At 53.8% G+C, this 12,818-nt stretch overlaps 1 protein-coding gene across 21 annotated transcripts in view; it reads left to right on the top strand.

The window, feature by feature from the left end:
• VAV2 (vav guanine nucleotide exchange factor 2) overlaps positions 1-12,818 on the top strand; it is a 272,198-nt gene that overhangs the window by 202,996 nt on the left and 56,384 nt on the right. For 14 of the 21 annotated variants that reach the window (XR_008373766.1, XR_008373768.1, XM_053558480.1 and 11 more), the window contains 6 exons: positions 1,260-1,310; positions 3,050-3,392; positions 4,502-4,680; positions 5,352-5,531; positions 6,568-6,691; positions 6,875-6,975. Coding sequence is in view for 19 of the 21 variants with exons in the window: in XM_053558480.1 (XP_053414455.1) it covers positions 1,260-1,310; positions 3,050-3,392; positions 4,502-4,680; positions 5,352-5,531; positions 6,568-6,691; positions 6,875-6,975 (978 nt within the window). In the remaining 2 variants the exon portion in view is untranslated. Of the gene's footprint in view, positions 1-448; positions 600-645; positions 822-843; positions 952-1,259; positions 1,311-3,016; positions 3,393-4,501; positions 4,681-5,351; positions 5,532-6,567; positions 6,692-6,874; positions 6,976-12,818 lie in introns of those variants that run through there. The other 7 variants (XM_053558587.1, XM_053558561.1, XM_053558596.1 and 4 more) reach the window with 7 other exon arrangements.

The following is a 12,818-nucleotide window of genomic DNA, read 5'->3' as shown; positions in this document are numbered from 1 at the left end:
AAGAGCAAATGGCTCAGGGCCACTGGCTAAGCGCAGGAGGGACCCGTGGGACCTGGATCTGGTGCAGACAGCCCACGAGCAGCGCCCCTGGGAGGCTGACTGGACCTTCGCGCACCCCTCCCCGAGGGTGGCGGTCCGCAGCGGGGCGCCCAGCACCGCGTTGCACTTTCTGCCCGCGGGCCTATGCAGGGCTCCTTTGAGGTGTGGGGAGCTCCACAGGCTCAGGCAGGCAAGCAGGGTGCACGAGTTCACCGGTTCACCAAGGCAGCTCTGTGGCCCTTTACAGACAAAGGAATGAGTGTCAGATGGGGAGGTCATCTATCAGGTGGCCTAGGGTTGCTGGGGCTCAGGGTTCACAGCCCGGCTCTGCGGTCCACTTGGGTGCTGCCCCTGGTGGCCCAGGAGCCTTGGCTGTGGGTGGCGAGTCTCCGCCCCCATCTGGGCGGTGACATGCGGCTGGAAAGGCCGGGGCGGGGGCTGCCCTGGGTTCCGGCCGGGCCGCTGCTTGGAAAGGAAGAAGGCGACCACAGCGCCACTGCCACCCGGCGGGCTGGGCTCTAGCTGTCGTGGCCAAGGGGTCTGAGGAGGCCCTCCTGGAGGTAACCCCCCACGGTGGGCGGGGCCTGGACTGGCCGGGAACTGGCAGAGCTGGCAGACCGCCTCCGCCTCTGGCTGCTGCGTCGTCTTGGGTGGGCAGCCAGGGCCTCAGCGCCCCCTTTGCCGTCCCCCCCAGGGGAAGGCTGTGCCGGGGACTTTCCTCATCCGACCCCTCATCCCCCTGCAGCCTGCAAGACAGGAGCATCTGCTCTGCGAGTCTGAGGGTCTCTAAGGCTTCAGTCCTGTGACAAAGCCCCCACCCATCTGCCTGACCCCAAACCAGGGTTGTCCAGTGTCCTCACTCCTGAGAGGCTGCCTCGGGGTTGGGGAGAGTTGGAGGGGACGGGCGAACAGGTTGGTGTTGAAGCAGCTGCTTCCAGGAAGCAAGAGGAGCTTTGGGGCTGCCCTTGCTGGGGCAGCTGCCAGTCCCCAGCAGCAGCCCCGAGGCCAGGAGAGCCCATGGGTCAGCAGGCAGGAGGGGTGCGTGGCAGCTTTCCAAACCAGCTGTGTTCATGCTGTGCATAGGGGGTGAGGCGAAGAAGCTTTTGCCCTTGGGCAACCAGGTGTGCTGAGCCTTGGGCAGCACCTGGTGGGGGCAGGGGCAGGGGCCAGCCTCAGAGAGCCTTCCTCAGCTACGACGTCCTGCCAACTTTCCCCACTAGGACATCACTCTTGGGGGCTCCTGGAAGACCAAGGACCTTCAAGCACTGAAGGTAAGCACAGATGCATGCAGGCGGCAGCCTCTCCGGCCAGGGCCAGCTGTGGGCAGAAGCAGGTGGCGTCAAACTGTGGGTGAAGGGCGGCCCAGAGCAGGAAGCTGGGGACAGACTCCTGCCAGCACCCTCCTGGAACCCCTCCCCATGCCTCTGTATCACCGCTGCCTTCCATGGGGGACAAGGGGTCTGGATGACAGCCGCCTTCCGTGGGGGACAGGGGGTGCTGAGCAGGGGTGGGGGACACAGGGAAGGAGTGGGGCAGCATGTCCAGCCTGAGAACCGGCCCATCCCACATCCCCCACTATGCCCAGGAAGGGAATCTGCACCTCTGCTGCTCCCAGCAAGGGCTCGGGCAGTGCCCACAGTGCGGGTGGGACAGAGTGTGCCAGCAGATCCCCAGCTTCCACACATCCAGGCCCCGGGATGGTCGGAGGGGGCAGCAGGTTGTGTGCCCTTTGGATTTGTATGGGTCTGGCCTTGTGCCCCAGTGCATGCTGGCCACTTGAGGGAGCCTCTCCTTCTCCGACAAAGAGATGCCGGCCAAGCTGCCGTCAGAGTGGGCTGCGGGTGTCGGGGAGCCACGCTTGGAAATAGAAGTCGACTTTCTTAATGGGTTGACTAATTCACATCAATGGTGACTATTTGTGAGGGTGGCACAGCCATCTTTGCACCTTGGATCATAGCCATATCCCTCTAATTTGTCCTGCTGACCCCATAGAAGGGCCGGGAAGCCCCTTTGAGGCATCTTTTCCTCCTGAGTTGGAGGAAACTCCCCAGGGGACACCCCTCTGCACCTTCTCTCCTTAGCCAGCAGTTCCCTACTGCATTCTTCTTTGACCTTTCCATCTCGGGGAGGTCTGGGAGGGCTTCCTGAAGGAGGAGGGAAAGGGATGAGGGCACTGAAGGAGGAAGGCCCTAACCCAACTTCCCAGCAGGCTCTGTGAAGGGGACCCAGACTTTATCAGCTTCCACCTTGGGACCCAGGGGCTTTGGATATGATGAGGCAGAAACAACTCACTGGGCTTGGGAGGGGGCTGCACCGGGGGTTGGGGGAAGAGCTGGATCCAGGCTTGGGGGTTGGGTATCCTGTCTCAAGGCTGCCTGCCAACGCCCTGTGACCACCTGCTCCCCTGTCTGCTACCTGTCTCTCCTCCTGCTTGCCCTGTGTGTGCAGGTGACACTATCCCCTCACCACAGCCCCGAGGCCTGTCCTGGTCTCCTTGGGGGCTCCTGCCTCCCCAGTCCTGCCCCCAACCTGCAGCCCTGGGGGTCACAGGCACCTCGGGAGCATCTTGACACCCTAGGGTTGGCAGGACAGACACCCTCTGCCCTCCAGCCACCCCCTGACATCTTCTTACCACCTGCAGTCTGGGGCCTGAGTGCCCTTGTCTGCTGATCTTGGTCCTCTGTCCTGAGCCCCCTCCATCCTCCCTGCCCTCCCTCACTGGGTGGCCCTACTCCCTCAGGTGTCATATTGGACATCTGTAGGCCACACAGACCCTCTTTGGTGTCTCCCCTGGTGGCCCCAGCTTTCATCCAACTGTCTTCTCTGGGGGCTGGCAGAGGCCTACTACAGTCACCTCTGGGCCCAGTCAGGGCCTTGCTGTATAGCAGGTTCTCAATATGTACATGCAGAATTGATGAATGAATGAATTAAATATTAATGACACAGACCCCAATCTGTCCCTTCTGTGCCCACCCAGCCTGGGTCTCCCTAGCTCCTTGTGGTCCTGCAGCCTGGAGTTCCCATGGCCTCACTGAGCCGAGTCCTGCGTGCAGCCACTGCCTGCCCTCACTGGAGCCCTGTCCAGGGCCTGGGGCTACGCCCCCTGACCAGCGCAGATGGCCCCACAGCTGAGAAGAGTGTACCGTATCAGCGGACCCTGAAGGAGGCACAAGACCCCTTGGCAGTGGCCCGAGGCCCCAGCCAGCCTTTGCCCAGCACAGCCAACGTGGTAGTCATCGGTGGGGGCAGCTTGGGCTGCCAGACCCTGTACCACTTGGCCAAGCTGGGCGTGAGCGGAGCGGTGCTTCTGGAGCGTGAGCGGCTGACCTCTGGGACCACTTGGCACACTGCGGGTAGGGGCCAGGGGCTGGGGGAGGGACAGAACTCATCTAGGAGCCTTGGCTTGCCACGTCAGGCCTGGGTCAACAGCCATAAGCCTGTTAGAGGCAGCTGAGTTGGAGAGGAGAGACCGCTGAAGAAAGATGTGTAGTCGGTCTGAAGGCCAGCAGATTTGGGGGATTACTTGTCCCCAAGTCTCTGCAAAACCATGTGGGTAGATGCTGCCTGTGTGGCCCTGGAGGGTGAAGCTGGAGCCAGAAGCCCCAGGCAGTTGTCTGCACAAAGAGCAGAAGCCCCTTTCCTGGATGGACCAGTAGGGATGAGGGTGTCCTGTGATTAGCAGCAGACAGGCAGGGCCACCAGGGGTGATGCAGAGCTGTGTCTTCCAAATTAACCAGTACACATACATTAAGCACCTATGGTGTGCATGTCTCCTGGGCAGCCAGCCTTCTGCCTTATCTGTTCTAGCCAGGGTATCCTATAAACTGGCTCTCCTGCTTTGCAGTATCAGCGCATTCCTGGGGGTATAAACACCACCCCTGCCCTTGGCCAACATCAAGCTCCCAGTGTGAGGTCACTGGCGCTGGAGCTGGGAAGAGGCGCACGCCCACTTGTGAGAGAGACAGGAGCCAGCTCCTACAGGCTGCTGCCTCTAACCCTTGCTGCACTCATCGTAGCCAGATCCCATCTCTTGCTTCTAAGACCCAGCCACTGAATAGGGCAGCCCTTATTGTGAAGAGTACCAAATGTGAGCTGTGTCCTGGCTCCACCACTCACCTGCTCGATGACCTCGGGTCAGAGTTCCTGGATGCCACCTTAATTTCATCTATAAAATAATCATGCCCCCTCAGAGGTTCGGTGATATCACCTGTGACCAATCTCAGCCCTGAGTTTGGCACAGAGCAGGTGCTGGGTAAATGGGAGCTTTGACATTGAGGTTGGGGTCGCCCAACATTCAGCTTTGACCCAGTCATTTCCTACTCAGCACCCCCTCCTGGCTTCCCACAGCCTTCAGAGAAAGACCCTGGCACCGCCTGACATTCTGCGGGGTGGGGGTGGGGAAGGGGTGCAGCTGCCTTCTCAGGGACTGGGGACTGACGGTGCCACGCCTCTCCGGGGCCAGGACTACTATGGCAGCTGCGGCCTAGCGACGTGGAAGTGGAGCTTCTGGCGCACACGCGGCGCTTAGTAAGCCATGAGCTGGAGAAGGAGACCGGGCTGCACACGGGCTGGATCCAGAATGGGGGCCTCTTCATCGCGTCCAACCGGCAGCGCCTGGACGAGTACAAAAGGCTCATGTCGGTGGGTGCACTCCCTGGGAGAGCATGGTGCAGGGAAGGAGTCCCAACAGGTGACGGATCTGGATTCCACCCCCAGCGCCCTCACTGGCTGGGACACCTGGAGCAAATGACTTTGCAGCTCTTTAACCAGAATTCCCAGACAGAGAAGAGAAGCTGATTGGTTGAGATCTCTCTGGTTAGGCGGAGCCTGTCCCAAAGGGCCACGCCTTAAGGCGCTGATTGGCTGTGATTGGGCCAATCAAATGTGGCCGAGGGGTGGTCTATGTGGACCTGGTTTGGTTTCCCCTGGGGGTGTTGGTCTGACTGGGGAAACCCGATCTTCAGACCCAAAATATTAGGCCTCGAGGGTTATTTATTTTTAAACAACAAACCCTTTGTACTAAGTACTGTTTTAAGTTCTTTGTCCATGACATAAATATTGGAGAGGATTTAAACAACTTGCTCGGGTCACACAGCTGGTGTCAGGGCCGATTGGATCCCGAGGGATCTGGCCCTTGCCCCTAACCCTGAAGCTGGAGCAGACTCAGGAACGGGGCCCACAGGACGCGGGGACTGGCTAAGGCTTGTGGGAGGAAGCAGGGCTGGATTTGGGCCTTAGGGGCCCATCGGAGAAGGGGAGTGTACTGGAACTCTGCTCCCCTCCGGCTGTTAATCTCCTCTGGACCGCCCCAGTTGGGCAAGGTCTATGGCGTGGAATCCCATGTGCTGAGCCCCGCGGAGACCAAGGCGCTGTACCCACTGATGAATGTGGACGACCTCTACGGGACCCTGTACGTCCCGCAAGACGGTACCATGGATCCCACTGGCACCTGCACCACCCTCACCAGGGCAGCCACTGCCCGAGGAGCACAGGTACCAATGACTGCTGGGCCTGTGTCCCCTGCTCCCAGCCCACCTCTCTTGCTTAGAAACCTGGAGAGCAGAAGGCAAGAAAGTAGGCGCCATTCTCTGAGCACTGTGTGGCCTTGGGCCCGTTAGGGCCTTTCTGAGCCTTCTGATCCATTCCAGGCTGTGCCTGGAATCTGGAGACAATAGTCCCTGTTGACAGTGCACCCCCTTTCCACCTCCTTCCCTTGAGGTTCTGATTCTGCTGCACAAGTGAATCTGCTCAAAAATCCCTTCTTGTAATTTCATCTTTGGTTCTTTGAATTACATAAGTAGTTGTAGAAAAAAAAATTTTAAGTAAGCAAAAAAGAAGTGAAAATCAACCATCAGTGTTGACATTTTAGTTCACTCCAGGTTTTTTTTCCTGTGGAGATACGTGTTTGTGAAATAGAACAAAGCGCTACTTTGTTTTGGAAACTTTTTTTTTTTTTTAACAAAACAGACCACAAACATCTTTCCATTAATCAAATGTCTTGCTTAAAGGAAATAAGCCAGCTCCTTTTTTTTTTTTTTTTTTGTAGAGACAGAGTCTCACTTTATGGCCCTCGGTAGAGTGCCGTGGCCTCACACAGCTCACAGCAACCTCCAACTCCCGGGCTTAAGCGATTCTCCTGCCTCAGCCTCCCGAGTAGCTGGGACTACAGGCGCCCGCCACAACGCCCGGCTATTTTTTGGTTGCAGTTTGGCCGGGGTTGGGTTTGAACCCTCCACCCTCAGTATATGGGGCCGGCGCCCTACCGACTGAGCCACAGGTGCCACCGCCAGCTACTTTTTTGCATAATAAAAAGAGTCCATCCAATTTGTGGCAAATTCCCTCAATGGATGGATTTTAGTTTTCTGGTGCTGTGTTTACCCCATTTGCATGACAGTATCCTATGAGCCCTGTTGCTAACAGAAGCATTGTCCTGGGGTCCCATCCTGGAGGGGAGGTTGGTCAAGAGCAGGTGGTCAGCATCCCTGAGGGAGCCCAATGTGGCTCAGAAGTAGTCCCTCTTGACCCCAGGTCATTGAGAAGTGCCCAGTGATTGGCATCCGTGTGCAGACAGATGACTTTGGGGTGCGGCGGGTCATGGCTGTGGAGACAGAGCACGGCTCCATCCAGACGCCCTGTGTGGTCAACTGTGCAGGTGGGAATGGCATTTCTCCTGACTCCCAGATGGCCCATCCCCTGAACCTGGTCCCATTTCTGCAAGGCCTCTTCCTGAGTTAGGGAGTCTCTACAAGGTAGACAGGTGTGCAGGGGTGCCCTCTGCTCCCTGGAAGTCTCCCCAGGTGCCAGCAGAGCTGAGCTGGCTGTGCTCTATCTGCAGGAGTGTGGGCAAGTGCTGTGGGTCGGATGGCTGGAGTCAAGGTCCCCCTGGTGGCCATGCACCATGCCTACGTTGTCACTGAGCGCATCGAGGGGATCCAGGTAGGTGAACAGCCCCAGGTTGTCTCAGGCTGGGCAGGTGCTGGTAGCTGTGGTGCAGGGATGGCCACATACAGGTGGTGTAAACCTCCTGTGTTCCCTCCCTCACAGAGGCCCTGAGCCTCAGTTACTTCATCTGTGAATGGGTAGAGAGAGGGATGAACTGATGGCTAGGAGGATGGTAGGCTGGTGGATGGAAGAGGGAATAGACAGTTGTATGGGTGGATAAATAGATGAAGAAATGGATGGATACATGGAGGGAGTGACCAAGGGAAGAAGGAATGAAAGGATAGTGAGATGGATAGGGGGAAGGAAATTCATGGAAGGGTGAGTCCACGGAGGGAGAGAAAGATGGGGAAGGGATACTGGTAAGTGGGAGGAGGAATGTAGGAAGAGAGATGGTTGGAGAGAGGGAGGGCTGGGCAGAGAGAGGAATAAGTAAGGGATAGTTGTGTGATGGATGGAGAAGAGAGGGTGGCCAGTCACAACAGGGCAGGAAGCGCCTACCCGCCACCACAGCAGAGAGGAGCTGAGGAGGCTGGGAGAGGAGAGAGGGCAGGAGGTGCCCAGCCTTGTGTGCCAGCAGGTGACCCCGGGGCCCCGGCCTCCCTAGGGGGAGGGCTCTCAGAGAGGTTCTGAATGCCAAGAATCAGCAGCCTCTGAGACAGGCACCTGGGCACATTTGGGAGCCTACAAACATTTGGGGAGTCCCTGAAACTCCTGGGCACAGAACACGGCAACAAGTGAGGCTGGCTGCCGCCTGCAGAACAGGCTCAGGACTGGTTTGGACATGATCAAGGAGCCACAGCCCTGAAGGCCAGGGGCCAGCCCCAGGGGTCTCTGTTCATCATGCCTCCATCTAGTTAGTAACCCGTCTACCCACGACCATCCACCGTTTCCTCCCGGTGCTCCCCGGCCATGGTAGATGGGGTTGGCTCCCTGTTCCAAGCCCAGTTTAGGAAATCGTGGCCATAACAGAAGATGAGAGCTAGGGAGGGATAGACGAATAAACAGGCGACTTCAAATCGTGCTGCTGGGGGCCCTGACCGGTGAGCGTCTCTGCAGGGACGCTCAGCTCTAGGGCCAGGGAAGGCTCCTGAAGGAGGAGCCAGGACGGAGTCTGCAGGGTGGCGACACTGTGGGAGACTGCCCTTGCTCGGGTCAGACCCAGCAAAGCGGGGTGTCTGGACTCGCAGCCCAGCCGGAGTCCCCTGCGGCGCCGGGCAGCAGCCCATCCCCACGCTGGAGCCTGGCTCCCCCTCATTCGCTGCAGAGACGCCAGGGTTGGCCCCTGCGTGGAGAGGGGGCAGATGGGGTGGACTCCTCCCATGCACACAATCCCCGTCATAGAGCGAGTCCGACGTCCAGCAGATATCTGCCGAGGCTGCGGGCCACCGGAGAGTGGGTTCTCCGGGGCAAACAGCGAGCACGCCATGCTGGAGGCTGAGATCCCAGGTCTCCGCGGGTCGTGGGGACAGCCGCTCCCCCGGGTGGCCGCGAGGGGTCGCCCTCAGACCGCAGTGTGCTCTGGAGGGCGGGGCGGGGGCTGCGTCCGGGAACCCGGCTGCGCGGAGCGTGGGCACACGGGTGACCACCGGGCTGGGCTTCTGGGAGCGTGGCCACACGGGTGTCCACCGAGCTCGGACTGCGGCTCTGACTCCCTGGCCTGACTCCTAACACCGCCTCGGAGGCGCCTTGCAGGAAGGAAGCCAGGGTCAGCCTGGGCCTCTGCGGCCGCCCCTCCCGTACATCTCAGAGTCCAGCAAGCTGGGGGTGTGATTACAAAGCCCACTGGCCTCCGAGGCAGCAGGGGGCCAGCGAGGGCGGGAACCTCGGACGCTCCCCGTCCTGCTGGAACCAGCGTCCGGAGCGTCGCTGGCCGCCAGGTGTCCCCACCGCTCTGCTCTCCGGCTCTCTGAGCTCCCTTTGTTTGGCCTTGAGACCAATGTTTTTCAACCGTTTTTAAACTATCGGCACACTCGAACCTACAAACTTAACACGGCTCCCTTAAATTACGTTGATCAAATAGAGTAAAAAAAAAAAAAAAAAAAGAAGAAGAATATACTTGCTGTGCTTTGAACTTTTTCAAAAATAATTTAATGAACGATCTTTAAAAATTTTTGCAGCACAACTAAGACCCTCTCATAGCACACGGGTTGAAAATCACTGCTTTACATTTATTCATTCACTGTTCTCTGAATAAATGTAATCCCAGCAGTTGTATCTGCTCTGCCAATATAAGCTCCATAACCAGTTAACCAGAATTTAAACTGGATTACAAACCTCCTAAAACTCTTTAAATGGATATATTGTTCCTTATGTAAAAAATAAAGGACGAACCAAACCAAAAAAAAAAAAAAAAACACAGTTGTTCAAACAAAAAAGAGTGAAATTACCAAAATAAAAATAATTAATTATATGTCTGAAAAAAAAAAAAAAAAGAAAATCACTGCTTTAGACAGTGGTGCGGGCAGAGGTAGTGAGGTGATTGCCATTATTCTAAACCCGGGCTGCTCAGTGACAGGGAGCCCCTGTGAGCCTCCCACAGCAGTCCCTCAGCCAGGGTCCCGTCCTTCCAATCCTTCAGATGACCAGGGCCCCGGGAAACTGGAGGGGCCATCTCAGGGCACACTTCTGCGCTTCAGCCCTCGGAGCTGGGACAGGGGTCACAATGTGTGCATTCCTCTCCAGGGCAGGGTAGGCGAGGGTGGGGTTGAGGGAAGGCAGCTCCCCACCCTGCTCGCCTTCTAAATCGTCTGGTTGTGTTTGTTTATTAAATGAGTTGATACCGTATGTGACATTATGGCTATGAAAGTATTAACTCCTGAACAAGCAGTGTCTGACTTTACGTGTTTCTTGGAGTTTCCCTGTTGCTCAGTGTTCTGTGTACCTATCATGTGTGTGCACATGACATGTGTGCATGTGTACACTCTGTGTGTAACGTTATCCTCATCCCTCACACCCACCCGGTCCCCCACTTCCCACTTATCTCCGACCTCCGGCCATCACTGATGTGATTCCTGTCTCCATAGATCTTCCTGTTCTGTGTGCATTTAATGTAAGTGGGATCACACAGTGTGGCTGGCCCTTCCACTCAGTGCATGTCCAGTTCATCACACAGAGAGGGTGTCAGTGTCAGTGCTCTGGTGGCTAAAGAATATTCTGATACATAAATACACCACATTTTCCTCCTCCATCTATCTATCGATGGGCATCTAAGTTGTGTCCACTTTTTGGTTCTTATGAATAGTGCCGCTGTGTGTGAACGCATAGATTTTTGTGTGGATATATGTGTGCATTTTTCTTGAGCATTCCAATTCCAAAAATCCAAAATCTGAAATGCTCCAAAATCCAGACCTTTCTGAGCACCAACATCATGCTCAAAGGAAATGCTCATTGGAATATTTTGGATTTTGGCCTTTCAGGTTCGGTATGTTCAAGGGGTAAGTATATAATGCAGATATTCCAAAATACAAAAAAAAAATCCCAAAACCCAAACGCTCCTGGTCCCAAGCATTTCAGATAAAGGATTCTCAGCCTGTACCTAGGGGTGAGGTCACTGGGTCATGTGGCAACTCTATATTTGTTTCAAGGAGTTGCCAGATTGTTCTCCAAAGCAGCAGACCATCCCACATTCCTACCAGTGGAACGCGAGGGTCCCATTTCCCCACATCACACCAGTTCTTGTTATGGTCTGTCTTTTTTGTTCTGGTCATCCTAGAAGGTGTTGAGTGGATCTTGTGATTTTGATTTGCATTTCCCTGACGGCTAATGACGTTGAGCATCTTTTCCTTCCTGTGTTTGTTAACCATTCATATATCTTCTTTAGAGAAAGGTCTACTCAGATCCTTTTTGCCAATTTTAAAACAGAGGCTGCTTGTTTTTTATTGCGTTTGAGAGCCCTTTATACTGTATGCAAGTCCTTTATCCGATATATGATTTATAAGCATTTTCTCCAATTCTGTGGACGGTCTCTTCATTTTCTTTATGGTATTGTTCCCAGCATGAGTTTTAAATTGTAATGGCATCTCATTCATCTCTGTTTCCCCCCACTTTGTTGTTTGTACTTTTGGTGTCATGTGTAAGAAGATACCTCTCTGTAAGGTGATCACCCAAGGGACAGTGACAAACTAGTCAGCACGCAGAGGTGGTCAACATAAAGAATTAGGCCTACTATACTGGTACGTACATGTGGTGCATGTCTGGTCTAGGTGCAATAAGTCAACTCAATGAGGTGGGCAGTGCAGGCAGGTGGTCAACTATGGAAGCTCCATTGTGTTTCCTAACCCAAGACCATAAAGATTTACTCCTAATAGCTTCCTCAAGACATTTTTAGTCTTAACTCTATAATCATGTCTGTGATCAATTTTGAGTTAAAATTTTTTTTTTTTTTTTTTTTTTGTAGAGACAGAGTCTCACTTTTTGGCCCTCGGTAGAGTGCCGTGGCCTCACACAGCTCACAGCAACCTCCAACTCCTGGGTTTAAGCAATTCTCCTGCCTCAGCCTCCCGAGCAGCTGGGACCACAGGCGCCCGCCACAACGCCCGGCTATTTTTTGGTTGCAGTTTGGCCTGGGCCGGGCTTGAATCCGCCACCCTCGGCATATGGGTCTGGCGCCCTACCGACTGAGCCACAGGCACCGCCCCAATTTTGAGTTAAATTTTGTGTGTGATGTAAGGACAGGGTCCAACCTCGTTCTTTGCTTGTGACTATCCAATTGTCATAGCCACATAGGTCTTGGCACTTGTGTTGGAAATCAGTTTGCCATCAATATGAAGGTCTGTTTCTGGACTCCCGATTCTGTCCGTTGGTCTCATGCCCGTCCTTGTGCCAGTTCCACACTGTTTTGTCTACTGTACCTTTGCGGGAAGTTTTGAAGTTAGCGAGTGTGAGTCCTTTAGCTTTGTTCTTCCTTTTTAAGATTGTTTTGAATATTCTGAGTCCCTTGCATTTCCACAGGAATTTTAGGGCTACTTTCTGCAGGGAAGCCAGCTGAGATTTTGATAGGGATTGTGTGTGTTATCAAATTGGGGTGTGTTGTCACCTTAACAATAAATAGCAAGTCTTTGATTTCATAAACAGGGGATGTCTTTCCGTTTATTTAGGTCTTCTCTAATTTCTTTCAAAAATATTTTCTGGTTGTTAGAGGGCAAGTTTTGCATTTCTAAATTTATTCCTATGAGTATTATTATTTGTGATGATAATGTAAATGGAATTACTTTCCAAATTTCCTTTTCACATTGTTCAATGCTCGTGTGTCAAAATATTAGGTTTTTTTGGTTTGTTTTATTGTATATTGACCGCATGTTCTGCAAATTCATTGACTTATTTTATTAATGTAATAGTTTTTTAAGTGGGGTCCTTAGGATTTTCTAAATACAAGATCATGTTACCTGCAAATAGAGATATTTTTATTTCTTTTCCAGTCTGGATGCCTTTTACTTTTGTTGCCTGATAGTTACCCTGGCTAGAACCTCTATAATGTTGAATAGAAGTGGTGAGAGTGGATACCCTTCTCCTATCCTTGATCTCAGAGGAAATCATCCAGTTTTCTCCTGCTAAGTAAGGCATTAGCTATGGGTCTTTGTAGATACCCTCTGTCAGGTTGAGGAAGTTCTCTTGTATTCCAAGTTTGTTGAGTGTTTGTTCAGGGTTTTTATCCAAAGGTGTTGAATTCTGTCAAAGGCTGTTTCTGCATCTATTGAAATGATTATGAGTTTTTTTTGTCCCTTACTCTATTAATATGGTGTGTTACAGTCATATTTATTACATATGACTTTCATGTGTTAAACCAACCTTGCATTCCTGGGGTAAATCCCTCTTGGTCATGGTGTATTCTCTTTTTT

The sequence above is a fragment of the Nycticebus coucang genome, chromosome 2 (genome assembly GCF_027406575.1).
Source record: "Nycticebus coucang isolate mNycCou1 chromosome 2, mNycCou1.pri, whole genome shotgun sequence".
Classification (NCBI taxonomy): domain Eukaryota; kingdom Metazoa; phylum Chordata; class Mammalia; order Primates; family Lorisidae; genus Nycticebus; species Nycticebus coucang.
This window is presented reverse-complemented; position numbering and strand designations above follow the sequence as displayed.